We start from the raw sequence: 21,786 nt of genomic DNA on the forward strand, positions 1-21,786 counted from the left end.
AGATCAATGGCAAAAGATTGAGTGGAACAACCAGAAATGTCTTTATATTTGCACACACTTGTTTTAAGTAAAACACCCCACGGATTATGATTTCAAGTAATAAAATGGAGAAACAAAGCAAATGAACACTGCTGCTGTGAGCAAAGACTAATTACTTTGAAACAAATCTTAATCTTCAATAATTTATTACAAATTGATCCTTTTTGATGAAAGAAAAGGGGGAGGGGGGCATGGATGGAAATAAGAAGAATCCAGAGTTCAGTAACAATATAAGGTGAGGAACAGAGAATGCCAGGGATGCTGTTGCTAGACCTACTGACTGCCAGGGTGTTACCATACCTGGCTCTTCTCACCCTTTTGGACAAAGCTAAGAAATGCTACACAATGCTGCAAGTTCTTAGTGAGGCCAGTTCTGTGCAAGGTTTGCTGTAAGGAAAAGACGGAAAGTACAGCTCTGTTTGCTGTGCTTTAATGCAAAGCAACCACTCCATCTGATTTTTTTAACCAGTTTTGTTTTCCCTTCCAAAAATAGCTCCTTGCTCAGATGTATTAATGAAAATTGTGTTAGATGGTCAATAAGCTGCCATCACCACTCAAGGTGGAAATCACTACAGTTCAGCTAACAGATAGTAGATTTGTACTCCAAAAATAAAACTAACAAAACTCAAGTAATTTATTAGCTCATTCTCATTACATTACATACTATAGGACCATGCTTTGAGACAACATAAGCTACAGGCAAGCATGCTAATATTAAAAGAGAAAAATCATTTCTCCTTACAGAATTCTACAGATAATTGATCTTCTTATTACCCAGGTAAGAGAGGAAGTTTCTCCTTTTGTTTTATACATGGGGAAGCGGAGACCCAAAAAGATTGAAAAGGTCAATGTTCTCAGTCATCAGTAGCAAACACAGAGTAAAGCACAAAGATTTACAATCTTAAAATATTTAGAATAAAACATAGGAAGAAGGCAAATTCATTATTTAGAACTTGAAGTTTCATGGGTATTTGGACTGTGTAACACTGCTATTTTGTAAGTGCAGAAGTGCTTGGAAGGAAAAACTATTTATTGCGCTTAGCAGTTGTTATGTTCCATGGAAATACATTTTTCATCCCCCTTCACTAGTAATGATACCAACTGATTGGAGACGGATCATCTTTCTTCAGTATTTCAGCAGCAAGTCAGGTGGGCTCCCTTTTTGCCTCCTTTCAATGTGTTTGTCATGCTTGCAAAGGCAATCTCTTCAGAATATAAATACTACTCTGTATCATGCCCCTGTATGTTAAAAGGACAAATTCTTCTCATAAAGTACAAGGTGTCTATTCTGATAAGATCTCACTAATAAATCCTATAGAGAACGAATTTCCCCCAGGCAATAAAGGCATACAAATGCTGTATATCACCCTAAATCATTCTACCAGATGAAAAAGAATCCAAAACACCCTAACAATAAAAGCCAAGACAAGAAAGCCACCCACATTTCTGAAGTACCATACTGAAACCATACCATGACAATGAAACACCGTGCTTACAGCAACAGCCTAGTCACCGTCAGCAAGCAGAAGCCAGAGCTTTCAGTTACCTAGAATATTTTGATGGTAATCACCTGCTACTACTAATTCAATTTAAAACCCCAAATTTACATTCTCACCTATTTTTGTAAAAAAAAAAAAAAAAAAAAAAAAAGCTTAAATAGCTTAATTAGTAAATATGGTTAAGAAAACATGTTTAAAGATGTATTTCCTAGAACATAAACACTCTTTTCCTTTTAAGTAAAAACATACATAACACAATTCTAACTGAAAACTATTTCAGACTCATTCCCCTTTTCAAGTACAAAAGGCTGTCCCTAAAAGAGTTTTGTGTGATTCACATGAAATGAGAATGAAAGCTAAACAAAATGCTGTTGCAACAAAGGCAGCCTTGAATATGCTTTTGTTGTAGAGAAGCAACACAAAAATTGCCTGAACAGATTGTTGAAACAAGCCTTCCACAGGGAAACTTTGCTAGCAGTAAAGACATGACAATTTTAAATTTAGATGTTCAAGTATTAACTAGCCAGATAGATTTTTTTAAATTCCTGAAGATAACATTTAAAAAAACATGCTGCAGGTTATCCCAAAAACACCCATTATACAAATGCTCTTCAGACTTGCAGTTTTCTCCACTTTTGAATGGAAAGAAATCATCAGCAATATTCAAAGTCACTCTTTTCGTTGGTTATTTTAGATTTTGTTTTGGTTTTGTTTATTGGAAGTCCATGATGTCATCCACAAACTGTAAAGAAATTCAAGTCATGTTTATAATCATGTAATGCTCTGTTTTGCAGAAACACAGGACAATTGTTATCTCCTATCAGCTACGTCAAAATGGTTTAATGCAGTCCATTTATTTCACAGAATCACAGAATCCCAAGGGTTGGAAGGGACCTCAAAAGATCATCTAGTCCAACCCCCCCGCAAGAGCAGGGTAACCTACAGTACATCACACAGGAACTTGTCCAGGCGGGCCTTGAATATCTCAACTAGCAAGTTATTGGGAGAGGTCAGAGAATCAAACTGCTTGTATCAGTGGCACAGTCCCATAGTTTGCTCAAGTTGCTTTAGGACCAAAAGAAGAGAGTTTCAGTTCAACACAAACCTAACTCTTCCAGTCAAGTCCTGTCTCCGCATTATTCTGCAGATACTTACAAACTGAAATTCAAGCTGCTGATGCTTTGGTGGTATTTGCAAGCTCTGTGTGCACCTGCGGATCTTGAGGAAAGTTACCACAGTCTGCATCTGTCTACTGCAACGAGTGTTGCTTTTTGTGTATGGCCCATGCAGTGAGCATTGCTAACATTTGGGGTATGGCTGTTACAATGCCTCCAGATGCACATCCAGAGATTTCAGCCAAGACAACATTCTCCAGAAGCAGCTAAGCACAGTCAAAAAACATCAAAGGCTACTGGACATCAGCTGTCTGCTTCCCAGTATTAACACCTAGGGAGGTTTGAAACATCACTGAGGAACCACAGTTCCGCTCCCCCGCCCCCAATACCGATGCTGTACTTTCTGGGAGACGAATTCTCTATAAAGATAAGCTACTTCCTAATATGTCACAGACTAGCAACATCAGTGCAAAGAGGCCCACCCTGAAGAAGCTACAGATTCAAAACTAGAGAGCCACAAACACTTGTTCCTGTACAACGCACAGTCCAACCACATGGACTAAACTCTTCAAATCCCTCTGCTGTGGCAGAACCTACGACTGGCCAACCTGTTGCCACAAGAACCATATAAGAGACAATAAAACACACGTTGTCTTCAACATCCACCAGAAGAGGAGGCAAGATGGCTCCTGCTGAGCAGCCCACAGAGCTCTCCTTAAACCAGGTACCTGCTTTTCCACTTCAAGAAATCACACATTTTTCATTAAGGTGATTGAATCCTGATTATATTCCTGACTTCAGAATGAAAGAGGAAGGCACAATTGGTTCAGGAGGAAGAGAACACCCAGAACATTTATTGACAGCCAAGACCAGTCAGCTTTTATCATCTTCTCTGGCAGCAACCTAAGCAAGGAAACAGATTTGTGTGTTTGATGGGAAGCACTCTTATTAAGTCAACTGAAAACCTACAGTAATTTTATTTTTGGGAGTCAAGGTAAAGAACAGCAATGAATTCTTCATTAACAAAAGGTCTAGACATTTCTGACAACTAGTGTGCAAGCGACTCAGTGGGAGGTAGACATTTACAGTGAACCAGAACAGGACCCACTGATATACTAAAAAATACACTTTAAAAAAATTAAATTCTCAGTGTCACTACTCTCCTCTCAAAAGCTGAATTTATTCATTCAAAAGCAGCACGTAGTGAAACCTGTTAAGTAGCTAAGCAGCTAAAAACAGTTTACCCAGCACTAGTAAAGCCACCAGTATTAGACAAGAAGCAGGCTGATCAGCTTGTCCTGGACACAAACAAGTCATTTGCTGGAAAGGACAGCACTATGCAAGTTTCCAGCATGCACTTTCCCACAATACACTGATTATCAAAAATAGGGAATGTAAGCCAGAAAAATAATCTCGACACATAAATTATACGGAAGCTGGGTGAAAAGCCTGGAGCGACACAGAGGGGATGGAAAAATCTGTGGCTACACTAACTACACTAACAATGGTAGCAAGAAAATGTTGTTTGGTTGGGAGTTCTTTTTGTTCTTGTCAGACTATGGAATCGTGACTTTCAATAAAGAGAACTCACACGCAGTAACTGACAAGTTAATATTAAATCCTCTCCGCACCTATGGTGGAGTGCATTTAATTGGTTTTCCCTGGTTACCTGTTTAATAAAGCAGCGTGTAAATTTTGTAGTGTTTCTTCCCTTGCATTAAACTCACCTCCCAAAAGACTCAGAAAGCAATTATAAAAATAGATGTTTGTAGAGAGAGAAAGAAGAAGTTATGCATACAAATTGTATTTACTACTCAGGCTCCTCAAAGCATCAGCAAGAGAAATAAGCCAGAGCCTGGCAAGGGAGGACTCAATCATAAGAGCTTTCAAGGACAAACACTGCTTCAGCATAACAAACATCATCAGCTTTTTTCTGGATATAGAATACAGTTAAAACTGGCTGGAACGCTACTGATGCTGTTTCGAGGACAAGCGTACCCAAACCGTTTTATAAAACGGCACACATATGGGGCATTCAAGAGATCAGACAGACTGATGGGGTCCAGGCTACTGTGTGGAACGACATAAAAGTCACTCCTTCATGATAAAGCTGCTGTGAATAAAACATTTAGGATCTGGGGGAGAAAAAAGGTAGCCACTTGCCACTTTCAGCCCTGAAAACAAATGACAGTTCAAGCGCTATTATTCCATACTACCAGCAGTTGTTGTCATACCTGAAGCTTTTACTGGCCTGGAAAAATGCACTTATTCCCAAGCTCAAATACCCTAGATTGTATATGTTGCTGAGCTACCTGCAGCAGAACGGAATCTCAAATCCCCTCGCTCAAAAAGCATAAACAGAAGAGATTAACAAGATACAGCACGATACAGTGCTCTTGTAGAAAACTGGAAAATATACCTACTTTTTCAGATCACCCGGATAGTCATTGAAAAAACCCTCATGATGGCAATCCAGACTTTCATTACACAGATTCAGTAAGTGAAGACAGGTGGCAGTGAAAAGTAAGGGCCACCAGTTCCTTTTGGGATAGCAGCAAGGACGGTTTGATGATGTAGTATTATATCCAAATACGCAGAAGAACTTAGCAACGCTGAGGCCTGTAAGGCTGCAAATGCTGCACCAGGAACAGGCTGCCCAGGAAAGTGGTGGAATCACCATCCCTGGAAGTGTTCAAAAACCGTGTAGATGAGGCCCTCAGTGATATGGTTTAGTGGTGGTCTTGGCAGTCCTGAGATAACAGTTGGACTTGATGATCTCAAAGGCCTTTTCCAGCCTAAGTGATTCGGTGATGGACTTCAGCTTCTCTAACCTCCCCATTAAGCAACTGTTGGTTTTTAGTCTGAGCTCAATTTATTTTCTTTTGCAAATGAACAGAGGCAAACACCTTCAATGAGCAATTCATTCCACCTGTCTTTGGCTGATAACAACAGGGAGACAATACTAGCCACCCTAGGTAGGAGGAACGTGAAACTGTCCCAAATGAAGGCAATAAACCTGGATCACACATTTCTCGGCAGCCAGAGAAGCAAAACCAAGCATTCCTTCTACTATTTACAAGGAAAAAAGGAGAAAAAGAAAAAAAAAAAGGGGGGGGGGGGGGAATGTATAAAGAAAGAAAAAAAAGAAAACAAAGACAGACTGCTGACTAGTTACTTCATGTCAAAGCCAATACAGGAAGTAGTGCCTGTCTTCTGGCTAGGTTTGGGGCTTTTTGGGCTGCAGCGCAGTCTCCACAAGCCTGATGGAATATAGAAGAAATAACTGCCTACTGACAAAGCACCTACCACAGAGCTGTAACAAGATTTACTTCTTTTGATTTTACCAGGAAAGATTAGGTGCACATGGGCAGGTAATTATTTTCATCTGGTGGCGTATTAGGCAAGGCCCAAATCCAGGCTTTACACATTCATTTCATTGTGCTGATGGAGCTCTCCCATTTATATCTGCAGCAGATGCTAAAAACAAAACAAACCGCAGCCTCCAAATAAAAACTTGGCATCACAGAGCACAGAGTCTTGCTGCCTTTGGCTTTGGTCTGTCTTTTTTAGGAACTCATTTTCATCTCAAATGGGTTTGCCAATGTTTACTTGGACTCTGGGTACAAAGTTTCCTACATTTTTAAACTTTTGCTTTGTCAGTTCCAGTAAGTACTTTAAAAATATAATCTACCCAAGGTTGGAGTCAGCCATACCAAAACATCATTTTCTTTCTGTTTTTATTTTAACACTAGCTTACCAAGAACAACTGGGAGAACTCTGCCTTGGAAGGAATGAAACTCCATTACCTTTCAACTAACCTATCAACCTGCAGCACCTCCTGCAAAGAGACAATGCCTTGAATCTTTGGGATGGGAAGAATGATAAAAATTAAGGTATTTTGCCAGGTTAGATTTGAGTATTTGCAGATGGCTTGCAACACCTACTTGCTCAATATCATAAAGAAAGAAGCGCCTTTTGTAAAAGCTTCAAATCAAAATTTGTAAAGTTAAATTACAAAAATTATTAAATATTTCAGTTATTATTTTAAACAGAAGTTACTATGACTTCCCTGATCTCATTTCCTATCATCTCCCAGAAACTCTCATATAACCAATGCTTACTGGAAAAAATGTTCAGCAGAACAAGAGATGTGCTTTGCCATACATGAAGTGTCAGGTTGAAATTTGGGTTCATTGCGTTAGTTCACACCAAATATGTCAAATCTTTGCTCTGACCTCAGGCTGCTCAAGTCTGAACAAGTCAGTGGTCTTTGTTAGCTCATGGCACATACAGAACACAGAGACACCAAAATCAATCTTTATCAGCCCTTTGCAAAATTGTTATTTACCAAATTCAACTCAGTTAATACTTACTTTTATAAACAAACCAGAACCCACAGTTTTAATAAGACCTTGAAATCAGAATTGGACCACTGGAAGTGCAACACAGTAACAATGATCGTAATTCTAGTATAAATTCACACATTCTTTAATTGCTATTTAATGATACAATAAATCTATTGCAGATTCTGAAGATTTTGTTTATTATGGTTTTATATATCTATATAAAACCACCAAAGCACTTTAAAGAATCATGCTTTCTTGTGTAATACATAAAACTAGTTTCATACTGTGCTTCTGAAAGTCTATTGTGCTGTTTTTCAAGTTATTTTACAGATGGCACATTTGAAAGAAAGAACAATGGAAGCATGAATTTCTAATGACTGCAATGCAACACAGCATCCAAAACATGACGTTTTATTACAACTAAGTTAAAGTGTGAGTGCATTATGTAATAAACAATAGCAGTTTGGTCATTTTAATCTCAATTCTGTTTACGACAAAACTAACATTTGTGCTTCACAACCTAAAATCCCATGATATAAACATAAGCTCTCTGCTTCAAAAATCCCAACAAATTATGGTCTGAAAAACATATCTGAAACAGAAGATCAATTTTAAATCTACTCACTTTTCTCAAGAATTGCTATATTTGAGACTAATATGACATACCAGACACAATAAGGCACAATGGGTGGTCCACATGAATGAATACAGTTGTCCATGAAACTTGTTCTCTTCCACAAATACTAAAATATGTACCGCTTAAGATAAATTTTCTCTTAAAAATGAAATACATCATCTTGTTATGAAAGTCCTATACAAAAATTTAAAATTTACACCATCTGAGCTGCCAAAAAAAAAAATAAAAAAGTGTATAAATTTTCCACAAAACTATATTTCTCACCAGCACATCCAGCCACTGGAAAAAAGATATCCCAGCACTCTGGAAAAGAAAAGCACTATTTCTCCTGTGTTTAAGACAAAAATATTATACTCTGCATACAGTAGTGTATTATACTTTAAAAAGCCTAGCACTATTAAAATTACAATATTGATGTGGAAATTATTGGTTCACTGCCTGGATGAAATAAGGCACTTTCTTCCAGTGGGCAGCACTTTTCACGTATATGGAGACGATGAATCAGGTTCTGGTTAAAAACAAAAAGGGGCTCAGTGAGGTCCCAGAAGGCGACAGGAACATTTCAACAGCAGGGGAAGACACAGGAGGTAAAACCTGGAGATGAAACTCTACACAGAAGTGGTCACTCTGTCAATGGCATTATTGACCTCGTTTTTGTTTGAATCCAGTCCTTTAGCAGCATTCATATCATTCCGTAAATTCTCCACTGTCTTTTTCATGTTCTTTAATTCTCCAGGGTGTGGAGTGGCTCGCCTTAGAAGTGTTCTCTAAAAATAAACAGCGCAATAAGTGGTTTTGCCTTCGTCTCTTTGAAAAACAACATGCACTTTCAAGGCTTTAGCATTCATGTAGCAAACACTATGTATTGATTTTTTTTCTCTTTTTTACCCCCTTTTCTTTTTCAAACTGCCATGCTCTCTGCTGAACATTATTTTCATAGCTGCTTGTTTGCAAAGACAGTGAAAGAGGGTTTCAGAACTGTCTAGAGCAATTTTTTTCCTCTCTTGACCTACTAATCTGAAAGCCACTCAAGTGAACTATAATTACAAGTTATGAAGTGAAGATTCTTTCATAAATAAAAATCCCAACTATATTTATCTTTTCCCCCAAAACCCATCCAAGTGATGCAAGATCACATTTCAATCAAAAACCATTCAACTGGTTTTCAAGGAATCCCACAAGACCCCTTTCCAGTGCCAAATACATGTTTGTGTGGAGCTCTGTATGCCTTCCAGCCCCACCACACAGTTTGGTTCCCTTGTCAATTGAGAACAAATATCTTGAAGGGAAGAACAGGGGGCATTTCTCTCCCATCTTACACACAAGAACATCTAACATCATTGTGCTGAAGCCTTTACAAGGAAAACAAAATTTATGAAAACCCCAGTTAGCATCCAGATTAGAGACCAATAGAATACCAAGAATAATTGCATAAGTATGTATTAGTATAATACATATATACATGCAATTAACTTTTCAGTTAATTAATCTAAGCTGTGCATATTACAGCAGAACTGGTGACCCATGAATGCATTGGTCAAGACTACTTTGGAAATTGGCCCTTCCTCCTCCCCAGTAGGATCATAGACTTCTTTTTCCCCTAAAAAGGTTCTTGCCTCAAGTCAGGCTGTAACACCATGACTTAAAGCAGTCATTATTAATACCTGAGCCCTCGTTAATCCGTGGACATTCTCAGATTGTCATAGTTGTTAAGAAGCCTCATTCTGAACTCCTTAACAGTCAGTCTACGAACCATGCTTGCCACAAACATTTAGTTTCTGCAATCACCTTACTTGAAAACTTAAATATTTGTTTCCCTACAAACTAAGAATTTTTATAGTCACTTTTTAATGTAAGACCATGTTTCTAGCGTGCTACAACCCAGACAGTGCCATGAAGTATCTCAAGCTGAGCTCTAGGTAGGACCACAAGCAAGTTTTTAGAGCATTAGAGAAGCTCTCTGAAAATCTATCTGACTGAAGCAGTCTTAACCTTTATAAAGAGTTTTAATTGTTAATGAAAGTTAGTAAAGCTAAAGATCATGTTGCGTTTTGATCTTCAGGACATGCAGAGCCCAATGTAAGAGAGAGGTCTTATAAGTACAGTGACAGATGTTCCCACATCCTTTGTTTAAGCAGGACACTAATGAGCAGTGTTCTTGCTGTTTGGTGGAGGTGGAGGAGGAAAAAAAAAAAAGAAGAAATAAAGTGAAAGTATGAGATTGTAAATAGAAATTATAGAGACAAACAATAGAAAAATTAATGGAGACACATGCCAGAGTGCTGGAATCCTAAATTAAACCCTATATACTTTCAGGCAGTAAAGCTTCACAGATGCAAAGAAAGATCCTATCTTGCTTCTGGAAAGAAAACATCCTGAGCAGACACAGGAAAACAAAGCAAAGCAAAGACTGTCCTGCATCAGAACATAAAAGTTTTATTCAAAGCAGAAAGGAAAAAAAAATTAAAAAAGAAAAAGGAAAAAAAAGCATTTTTAGTCAATATGAAAAGTTTTGGTAGTCAACATCTGCTACAAACATCCACAAAAGCATGCAGTCACAGTTGAAATATTTATAGCACGAGAACTCAGATACTTTTACAACTTTGCATTAAAGTCACAATGTCTGCAGATATCCAAAGATGTGGAAAACATACCATCTCATTATCCTCTTCATCTTTTTCATCTTCTAAAAAGCGAATTGCACTGACTCTATTCACTGCCCGCTCATTCCATGTTTCATCTGACATTTCATTTACCAAACTCTCCAGTGCGCCACATCGTGGTAGGTTATCTGTCAGAACAGTAAAACGTAACTAAAGATTCACAGCAAGTCTGAAACATCAACATGCTATATTTTTAATAACTGCAAGATCCAACCAATCACTCACCTGAGATTTACAATTGTCTATTTCTACTTTTTTTTTCCATATAAAATAGAACTTGCATTGATTTTCTGTTATCAAATACACACAATAAATAGTTTTTGTATAAATGAGAAATTTCTGTACTTGGCCTGTTTCAGGTTTATGGTAGTTTTAGAGTACCAATTATATAATTTAATATACTTGGCATTATATATGCCTTTTCCTGCATCATGGCTGCCATCTGACTTTAGCCAGCTCTTTAAGTGGATCATTGCTTTTACTGATCTCATCCTTTTAGAATTGCGAGGCATACACATTCTACAGGCTTAATTCCAGGCCTTCTACCCTTGAAGCCATGAGATTCATCTGGAGAGCAGGAAATCTAATTTCTAGTAGTGAGGCCTTTAGAGAAAGTCAGTTTACCTCAGTTACTCTTCCTGAACTAGATTAATCTCTAAATCTAAAGGGGTTAACTTGTTTTCTAATGCAATTTGTATTCTTAAAATCCAGAAGTGGACACAAACCAGCCATTTCTACAATTCTACTGCTTTAATGGTTTCTATTTGCTCCAGATGCATAGTACTGAAAGAGTAGAATTAATCTAGGTAAGTTTGGGTACCTACAATACAGATATCTACAGCTGAGCTTTTCTCCTCAGGCTCCCTTTGTACTTAGTGCAGAAGAATCCACATGATTTCTTTTAAGTCTATTCTCGGATGGGATAAATTACTCTCCAGTGGTTACAGCCAAAGTTTAAATATTAGCACAGATGAATCCCCTTGAATGTTCACACAGCTATAAAAGCTTAAGGACAAAAAACATCCACAAGTTATTGCAGCAGCAACCCAGCCAACAGTGAAAAAGAGTCTATGGTTCCATCTGACAAAGGCAAGTTTTAGCACAAAAGGTAAAAGCAACTTATAGTCTTCAAGAAGTGTAAAACTGCAGTATAACAAATTTACTGTAAGAAATCTTTGCTTGAAAGAAAACTAGCTTTCTAAAAAGTAAAATGTCTATTACTTACTGTGTTCAAGGCCAGGCCAGATGCAGCTTTGAGCAGCCTGGTCTAATGGAAGGTGTCCCTGTCTATGGCAGAGGGGTTGGAACTAAATGATCTTTAAAGTCCTTTCCAACCCAAATCATTTTATGGAACTCTATGATTATTACTAGCTATGCAATTATTTTTGAAGTAAAGAGACTGTAGTTGGAAAGCCACCAATTTTCACTACATATCTATGTATTTAAGATGTATAATCAATGTACATAAACATCGACAACACTACTTGGCCCACTGGCAAGCCTCAGAATAACATGATTAAGTGTTCTTCTTCCAGGTCTGTATTTTATTTACTGTAGCTGGTGTCGCTGTATTTTCAATAATACCCACAGACACGTTTTTCAAGCCTTCTGAAAACTAGTATGATCATTTAAAAAGAACTCTGGAAGTGAAAATTCAATCAGAACTTTGTTACTTTGCCCATTTTAGCTTACGCATGATTTACAAACCTTTATGGAACAGACAACTCAGTAAACAAGCTGTACTTCTATATGTAATGAAAAACTGACTGCAGGCACTCACCTTGGCAACCAGGCTCAGAAGGCATTTGAGGAAGTAATACACACGTTAAAATCTTTTCTCCTGTTTCAGGGTCTGTGTCAGTCTGAAACGTCAGCAAAGGTTGGGACTGGTTATCAGACAACCACAAAGCCTTCAGCTTTAAGGTAGTCAGTGAGATGGGAAGATACATTAGCCTAGTTCAAAAAAAGAAAAGTAAAAGAGTCAGTGAAATCTCCAGGAGATGTAATAGATGGTCACAAAGTTGACTTTTAAATATACAACTCTGAGTGGGAATAAACAGGATTGAGATCAATGACTCTAATAGAAGACATTGCAGTAGTCAAACTGCAACTACTCCTTTCTTTCATAAAGAATCTGCAACTTAATTTTATATCATAATTCTCTGTAGCTGTGAATAACAGATAAAACAATGCTGAGGTTTTACTACTGCAGTAAAATACCCTGGAAGGCAGACAGCTGCTTCTTCTCTGGAGCCTTATATATAAACAATTGCCAGAACAGAAATACGTAAATGTCTATGAGACAATTACATTGCACAGATGAGATGCCGTTTGCTTCCTTCCCCACCCCCCCATCCCCATCCCATTAACTTCCTACTAAGCAATGAACTAATTCGCTGGTTTATGCTTCAATCCACTCAATCCACTCCTTTTTTGCATTTTGATGTGTGAAGCATATCAACTAAGATTTATGAGAAGCCACAAGGTCAAAGTGGCATTATTTGTTACTTGCACTGTAGCTCTAAGACAAAACACTCAGTGTTAGTGTTGCTTAACGTTAAGGCTGGTAGTTTCAGCTGAAACTCTACCAAATGGCCTAGGTTCTCAGTTTTAATTCAAAAACACACAAATCCAAAGGTTGTTTTAATCCTATCTTTTTCCTCAGGGTCAAAGCAATCCAGAAAATGCCCTCATGACAACACACTATACTACTTTGGGCCAAGGGGGAAGACTACTTTGACATTTTCAACAGTAACACTAACACAAAAGTCACAACTGGTTTTTCATTGCAGCATTCTTAGATGTAATCTATTTTGTGGCTAGAAAGAATTAAGTAAATCCAGCAAAGGAGCATGACAATACAAAAATCTCTTACCTATTTCCTGCAACATCCAGGAGCATGACAATACAAAAATCTCTTACCTATTTCCTGCAACATCCAGGACATGAAGTTCAGTGGCTTGTGAGATTTCAGAGGGAATTCGAGATAATCTGTTGTCACGTACAGAAAAGACATTAAGACTGCAGCACCCCCCAATCTATATTAGAGAAGACAAGGGAAAAAAAAAAAAAAGAAAAGAAAGAAATGTCTGGTTTTGTGGCAGCACGACAGTATAAACAAAGGCATGCAGTACGGGTCACGTAATATGTCATAGCACATTCAAGAGACAATGCCTGCCAGACACTTCACCCAGAGGTACAGACTGCAAACAAGTGTTAGCTTAAAATAAGTCTGACCTGAAGCAAGTCTATTGGTGAAGTCTCTTGAACATCTGTGACTAACGTATATCTTTACAAATAGGTCAGGTTCTACCTAGCTTTTAGAGCCTTCCACACCAGGAGGAGATCAGTGACCACACAGGTGCCACTTTGTAGTCAACCCTCACAAACAATACTAGTTTTAACTTTCAACTTCTTCTAGCTTTATGCTTTACATACTAATTCTAGTCCCTCGTCATAACTTCAGATACAAGCAAGTGCTATGGGGCTTTAGGGCAAAATGCTTAATACACCAGTCAACTCCCAACATTCATAAAGTCCATACAGAGTAATGAAGAGTTCACAAAAAGTAGACTTTATGAGTAATATCTTTGATGCCCTGTTTTATTAGAAGCATCTAATTTCAAGATGATTCCCATATGAACCAGCAAATTTAATCTAATCCTCTGCCTCTACCAATTAATACAAAGATAAGTGTCAGCTTCCCAAGCTAGTTTTTGATGTAAAAGATGGGAGTTTTCAGTTTTACCTTCAAAATACCTATATTTTGCATCAGAAGTATGTTTTCAGAAAAATAAACCATCTACATTTGATTAAAAACAACCAACATTGCACTTTTCGTTCCAGATAGCAATACTACTCCCATAAACACCAAGATTATTAGTTTTAGCAGCTTGAAAGCTGCTTCAAGTAACTTTGCTCCTATTCACGAAGGAAACTTACCTGTGTTTGCTTATCATATGCAACTTCAAAAAGCACTGCTGTTTGTTTGCCAGTTCCAAAACTCACCATGAGAAGGAAAACGAAAATATGTTTCTTCTCTTACTCCAAGTATTAGAGGCAAAACATCCCAATGCCTTTTGAAGCTTGCAAGTTAAGCAGACTTAAAACCTAACTATAGACAGCAAACCTACTGAAAGATCTTAGATCAAACATTAGATGACTTCTGTAGTCAAACACATACAAGAAGGTTCTGTCACAATATAGCCAACATGTCACTACACCTTGGTCAGGAGTCCTCAAATCTGACCTGAAATTATTTATGTGTTCTACTTAACTGTCACTCCTGTCTACAAAATCCACAGTTCAGCCCAAACCCAAGTTTGAAATTACAGACAAATACCACAAAAGCTTTTCTACTAGTCAAAGTAAAAATCTAGTTGATTTAACCTGCACTATTTACCTAGGAAAAAGCCATTTTTTAAAGGCTGCAACTATGACTTAGAAAATGAAACAAAAACTAACGGAGCATTTATACCCAACTCACCTTCCCTTTAATGGCAGAAAGCAGCAATCAGCCCCCAGTCAAGGCTTCTGATTCACAAGCTATTTACAGCACAAACTTACAGCACAATATTCTCTTGACGAAACAAAATCTGGAATGGTTTCCCTTAAATCACTGCACTCTTAAGATGCAGCTATTCCACAAGAGTATCAGCTTTCCCAGGCCTGTGGGTATGATAGGAGCTACAACCTTGTCAGGCATTTTAGCTCATGAATCAAAGCCCCTAAAAAACAGCACTCAAATTGTGAGCAAACGATTCTGCTCTTCACTTTAAAGCATGTATCGATTCTTAGATTATGTGCTTTGACACATTCACAGAACATAGTGCCATATAGAAAATAATAATATACACACACACACTGTCTCATTGGTGTATCTAACATGAGGAGCTGTGAAAAGCAAGAGATAAATTAGTGAATGTTGATGAGCTAGCAAGTGATGCCCTAACTGCACACAAAGTGTTTGATTTTCCATGAATGAAGTTTGAGCTATTCAGTCTCGGAGCATGGAGATCCAAACAGTTTAGCAGAACAAAGTAAAGCCATGCAGCCCTGATGAGACCCAAACTTCTGTACTTTTGACAATGGAAAAATGCAGCAGTGGAACCAGCCGGCCTGAGTCGTCATGCATTTAAAGCAGTTTAATGAGAGGTAACAGTAGAACCATGGACTGAATAATACTTACAGGGTTATCAATTTACCTGACCCATAATTTTCCAAGCGGCTAACAATTAAGAAAATATAAGAGATGTTCATTTTTTTTTTCCATACTGGACAAGAGCATGCCAACAAATGGAGACAAAACATACATTCTTCTACTGCCAAAGAGGGTTAGAACTCCAGAGTTATTTTAACTTCAGTTATTTTAACTTTGCTTTATCAGTCAATAGGCAATTGTTCAAACGTTTTGTATCATTCAGGGGCAATGAGACCTCTTTTTAAAAAACAGGGTGGCAGGGGGAGATAACAGATGGATACCGAAATATTTTTAGTGAAACTTTTTAGAAATGCAGGCAGCATCTAAAAAGCAGCATCGGGTGAGATATCACAGAGAAAAAAGACAAGCTGACAGTTAAAATAAAAAATACAATCTTTGTCACTTTGAAAAGAGATGGCACCCATTCAGCAGTACAGAAAAACATCAGGTCCAACATCTGAAAACCTAAACACGAAGCGGTACCACTGAGGCAAAGTGCACACATTGAATGGCATGCTGAAAGGAAAACATCATTGTGACCACCATGAAGTAATACAGTATCAGAGCACCACTGGTTTGGCTGAGGGTCATTAACTGACACAGAGTCATGCTTTCCAAGGGTCTGATCACATGCTTACAACAGACTTTGCCAAATCACTGCATAGGCATCAAGTACACAGTCAAGACCACAGGCCCATTTAACAGTTAAGCACAGAGCTCATCTTGAGCACAGACTTCAGTTAACAGGGACAAGCATGTGCTTAGTTCCAGGCACATGAGTAACCACTCCAAAGACTGGAGGCTTAAAGAAGTCTTCCTGTTCTTCTGTAGTGAGCTAGACATCAGGAAAAGTTCTCAAATGAGTTGTGCATGTCTAAGTCATACTCCTGAGGTTTATTTCATTCTAGCAACTTCAATGTAAGGGCTATTCACTTGCCTCGTCACATCACTTCCAAAGATCAGTCAGGCTAGATAAACCACAAAAACAAAACCCATTCATTAGGCAGAAAACAATTGTTACTAATAGCGCTGGTGTTGAGATCACTGATTTTACCGCACTGTTAAGTCTGAACAAAACTGTTTATTTGGATTTAGATGGACTTGCTTCAGAGGATGAGTGACACTAGGCCCCCTCTCAGTTCTACACAAAACTCTACCCCTGTGGAGGATTTTTTGACTCTCTTCTATCTCAGTTTGAGGCACATCTTTCTAACAGCTTCCTGTTCTGGAGAAGCAGTAAGGCTTGGGAATACATAGTGAGGATGTCAGCTTGGCTGATAAAACTCCTCTCTCTACATTCTGATCATGAACATCTACCACTTCAGCCTCCTGCTTTTTTGACATCCACATACCCACTGCCAGTCCATCTTTCACAGTCATCCAGAACTGCGATTTTTATCACATCATTGCTGATGTGTCTGATGACTCCCTTACTGCACAGATAATTGTTTTGGCACCTGCATCAGCTGTCTATTTTTGATCTCCTGACTTTTATTCCACTTCTCTGTTACAATAACCTCATGGTTGCCATTTGATTTTTCCTGCTAATGACACCTTTGCAACTTTCTGGACGTAAACCCAAGTGTGCAGATTCATCCCTCTCTTCCTGTTTAGATCCTTCCCAAACACTCCGATTTGCTCCCTGTCAAGCCCAGCTGTCAGTTACAGTCATTCATCACCACAGACAAAATATTACTGATTACGCATCCTCACACTCTTACTGCTCTAAAGCCAACGTTAGTTGAATAACATCTTTTGATTTCTGCACCTGTTAACTGCTCAAGAGCTATGAATCAGTTCTGCTGTCCTTTATCAGTTGGCATCTTGCACAATGCAAAAAAAAAAAAATAATAAAAAAAGACATTATGACAACTACTATAATGATTATTCTTTACCATGTGACTAGTTAAAGTGCAGTGATATCTGTTTGATTCAGCTCTCAACACAACTGTCAGCATAGCAAACTCTCACTGGGTTTACGCAACTCTGATAAATATCCTGGGAATTTAAATACAGTTCCTATTGTGTTGTAAAATCTTTTCCAGAGTGTCAGAACCAAAATTTTATTTGGATTCAAAGTAAATAAAGTCAGAATTTTCCTTGGTCCCACTAATACTTTAATTACAAGTATAGAATACATTAAGAGGTGGAAGAAAATGCCCAATTTACTAACTATTATTAACTTATTATTAACTTTAAATTGGCTAGGAAAATCTTTGGCAAACTCACTACAACACTCCCTGTGACACCGGTGAATAGTATGGGAGGAGCAGAGCAAGAAAATTTCTATGCCCTCTGATTCAAGACAAGTTTTCCTGCATTCTTCCTCAGTGCTTTTTCTCCCTTTAAGACATACACACACTTTTACACAAATGAGGGAAGGGACAAGACATCAGAAGTTAAAACTAGAAACAGCAAATTAGCCCAAACTTGTTAAATATATATATATTGCAAAAAACACAGTTATTGCCAAAAAAATCCCTGCCATTTTACCTACTGTAGTATAATTCTCACAATATACCTCAGAGCCAGGAAGGACTCATTACCAGACCTCTGCAGGTTGTAGAGACTCATTAACAAAAGCACATGAACTGGAAAACATTCCAAGGAGGTTATTTATGCAAGAGCCAAAATCAACACACCAGTTTCACCAGCGTTCCAGTGCCAGGGTGGGATTTCAATACCAAAGAGTCACCAGGCAGGTCTTTCAAGTTTAGAAGGAAAAACGTTTGTAACTATGAACAGGTTTAGACATTCTCCGTTCTTGCTGAAGTCTGTTTCACCACTCAGTTCAGTGAGAGAGGGACTGAGGTGTGAGATTCTGAAGATGAAATCTGTAAGTGACGCAGGTCTTGGTCATACATTCTGCTGTTCCATGTGTTACCTTATATATCACACCAGATACAGAAGAACCTTTGAACCAAGAAACTTTGAAGGCGTATTTGCACACAAACTCCTCAATAATCCTAAATCAAGAAATTAAACATGAGAAGGCAGATACCGTTTCTGCCAGTATGCACTGAAACACCCCAGCAATGCAATGGCTTGACAGGTTGACCCAAAGTCCAATCCTAGTAAACTGCTAACAAAAGAAAACAATCAAAACAAACAAAAACCCAAACAAACAAAAAACCCAAACAAAAAAAAAAACCCACACCCACCACAACAAAACAAAACAAAAAAACCCCACCAACAACAAAAATCAAATAAAAAGAAAAATCCAAGCCACCAAACAGACCCCGCACCACCACAAAAAAGCTAGACCTCATAGATTATCCATCAGGTTATACTAAAGCAGGAAGATAATTTCTGCCATCCTATCTATAAAGCTCTCCTTGCTACAGGAATAATTCTGGAGGGAAGGAGAGACACCAGCAGGTAGATATGCTGGATACAGCTACTCTTCTCCCTGGTGAGAGTCCCATTTTTTCTATACGCATTACCAGACTTTGTGTCTTTGTTCCTCTCTAACAGAAACCAGCAAAGGCCTGTCCCACACCCCCATGTAAGGATGAAGACCACAAATGCGCAGCTATTCTACCACTCTGCAAGGCAAAGAAACAACAAGAGAAAGAAGGAAGAAAAAGAGGAAAAAGAGGGTGAAGATACCAAGCAAGAATATCTGCATTGCATACTCCTGCATCTGCCCCTGTCTGTGAAGGGGGAACGAGTCTACAAGTCCTAATTGATGTCTGCAGGTTTGAGACCCCTATCTCTGCCATACTATCTCAGGAGACACCCTAAGCAACACACAGCAGACAGGTGTGTTGAAAATTACTGCTGTCAGAAGCTTGTGCCTGGCTTTAAATATTAATTAGTCAGTTTGAGATGAAAACAAATGGAAAAGATGGCTGCTTTCTCACTGTCAAGCAGAGCCCTCCAGACAGAAGAACAGTGGCACATTTTTCAGTTTTCCTTCAGTGCTCTATACCAATGCATTTTGTATTATTCTTTTCTCCAAGTCAGTAATGATGAGAAGGAAAATGACATTTTGTCGAGACACCAAATTGTTCCTCCCAGCCATCCAAAGGGAAACTCAGAATTGGGGTCTTCACCATTATCAGAATCTCCAGAGCTGCTCCTGTGGATGCTTTGCGTAACAGCAAACAGTACTCATTATAGCTGTGCTGTTTACGCAGAGTATTTGTCTTCTAGAACTATGAAATGTGACTCTTCACTGAATTCCTCTGAATTTCAACCAGAAAACTTGTACTACAGAAATGTTTATGTTCACTTCAAAAAGCTAATGGTTAAGAAAAATACTACACAAAGAAAATGCTGCTCCAGGAACAGATGAAAGATGAGCAGAGAGCAATAGTTTTCTTTCTGTTTTTGAAACTAGCATTTCAGCATTGTTAGAAGGCAATCTAAAGACTTCAAGGCAAAAGTGGTTTATTGCACAGCCTAAGCACACGGAATTGAAACTGAAACTTGAAAAAATGAAACTGAAAAGTCTCATTAGCTAGACAGTAGCTTCTGCAATACATGCATGTTAACAGTATTTTTGAGACAAACCATTCCATCAGTTGTATATGCTTTCCATTTGTTACCATTACCATCTTGGAATTCAAATCCACCGATCTAGAGGGTGGAAATGACCCTTCAGTTAGAGGGGGCCTGACTTCCTTTAACACTAAAAGCCAAAAGAATTCAAAAAATCCACAGAGCAAAACAGAATTTAATGAATCATCCTGGAAATCTTACGTTAAACGTCATCTCAAATGTTTGCTCTAATGAAAAAGATACGCAGGTGTGGAGACATTTACAGGGAAAAAAAAAAAAAGCCTATTCCAAAGAAGTGGATGCCAAGATCTGCTTCCTCTATTTCTCTGCCAAACTCCCTGGGCACCGCTCTCTCCCATCTTTATTTCCTGGACTCTCTACAACTCTCAGCTCACCTCATTCCAGATCCCACCCTTCCATTTCCTCATCATCCTACTTCTCCAAATACAGACTCATCCCTGACTTTATCCCACCCCTTGTGCAGGTGTTCCCTCCTCTTTCTCTCTCTCTCATGTGCACAAATGTTGTCCACGCCCGTTCTTGTTCTTCACTTCCCCCTCGGATATCCCCAGTGCCTTCACCAACTGGGGAATGCTTTCCATCTCTGAAACCCATTTCCAGTTCCAAGTCTCCAGGTTTTTGTAAGCATGAATTGCTTTACTGATCAGCACCAAGCCGTTGACCCTGTTAATCCCCCAAAACATATACACTCCATGTTCACCCTGCTTTACCTGCTTCTGAAGCCAAGGCTTCTCCTCTCACCTGCTCCTGACCCTGCTCCTTCCAAGCCACACTGCTCACCTTCACGCACCACCTCAATTCTGTGAACAGCATTAACTTAGAAAAAGTGCTTATACACTACATAAGCTATTAATGGCCAATCTGGAAACAAAGAGTATCAGTAAAACCTTACATGTTATAATAAGCTCAGAGTGATTCTGCTCAGAAGTGTCTTAGAAGACACAAAATTGTATGAGTCTCAAGTACAGATAGTTTAGGACACCTATGTAATGTATTAAATTAAGCTCTTTGTAAAGACATGATAAGTTTTCTGCTGAATGAGCACAAGATCAAAATTGTCATCACATCCCAACCCAGAAACACGGTTTCCCCAAGGTCCTGCCTCTTGCTAGCATTTATGCAACACATCTGGGTACACCCTCTGCAATTTCCTGCGCAGAACCAGCAGCAGCTCTGCAGAGGAGACACTGTTCTACTAGAGTAGCTGCACTATTTACATCTTCTCTTCACTCCCCCAATCTTATTAAATGTATTTTTACATGCCAATCTGTAAAAGGAGCAATACAGGCTATCATGGAGCCCTGATTAGGTGACCAACCTGATACAGGTCAGAGTTGGGTCATTGGAATTGTTGCTGCTCATACCACAGCAGCATCCTCTGCCCCTGAGAGACTAACATCTCTCCCTTATCCCGTGGTTCCCAGCCACTTTGCCTCCCCCTCACACCTCCTTCTTAAGCTGTCCAAGTTCACGAAGTAAGTGGGCCTGAGCAGAGGTGTGTAATCACTAGCCAGAGCTGATGCTTTCCTCAATTCCCATCTACTGGCTGCCATCTGAGTACGTACCCTCCCTGCTCTTGAAGTGACTGAGAAAGGTGGACCTCAAAGCCACATGTTAGAAATAGATAGGAAAATTAAGAGGCAGAACTACTTGGACAAAAGTTACAGAGAAATAGTAGAGCAATCAGAACCATCTTGCAGTCCAATCACAGGATGCTGCTTCCCCTATGATCTTCAACATTCCTTCCAACCCAAACCATTCTG

General features: G+C 38.7%; 1 protein-coding gene across 1 annotated transcript in view; it reads right to left on the minus strand.

The window, feature by feature from the left end:
• Window positions 1-7,172: 7,172 nt before the first annotated feature.
• LRRC1 (leucine rich repeat containing 1) overlaps window positions 7,173-21,786 on the minus strand; it is a 70,370-nt gene continuing 55,756 nt past the window's right edge. Inside the window, exons 11-14 of the mRNA XM_065681492.1 lie at window positions 13,222-13,337; window positions 12,080-12,252; window positions 10,291-10,427; window positions 7,173-8,403 (exon numbers count right to left, since the gene is read on the minus strand). Coding sequence (XP_065537564.1) covers window positions 8,245-8,403; window positions 10,291-10,427; window positions 12,080-12,252; window positions 13,222-13,337 — 585 coding nt within the window. The 3' untranslated portion in view covers window positions 7,173-8,244. The remainder of the gene's footprint in view (window positions 8,404-10,290; window positions 10,428-12,079; window positions 12,253-13,221; window positions 13,338-21,786) is intronic.

The sequence above is a fragment of the Lathamus discolor genome, chromosome 5 (genome assembly GCF_037157495.1).
Source record: "Lathamus discolor isolate bLatDis1 chromosome 5, bLatDis1.hap1, whole genome shotgun sequence".
Classification (NCBI taxonomy): domain Eukaryota; kingdom Metazoa; phylum Chordata; class Aves; order Psittaciformes; family Psittacidae; genus Lathamus; species Lathamus discolor.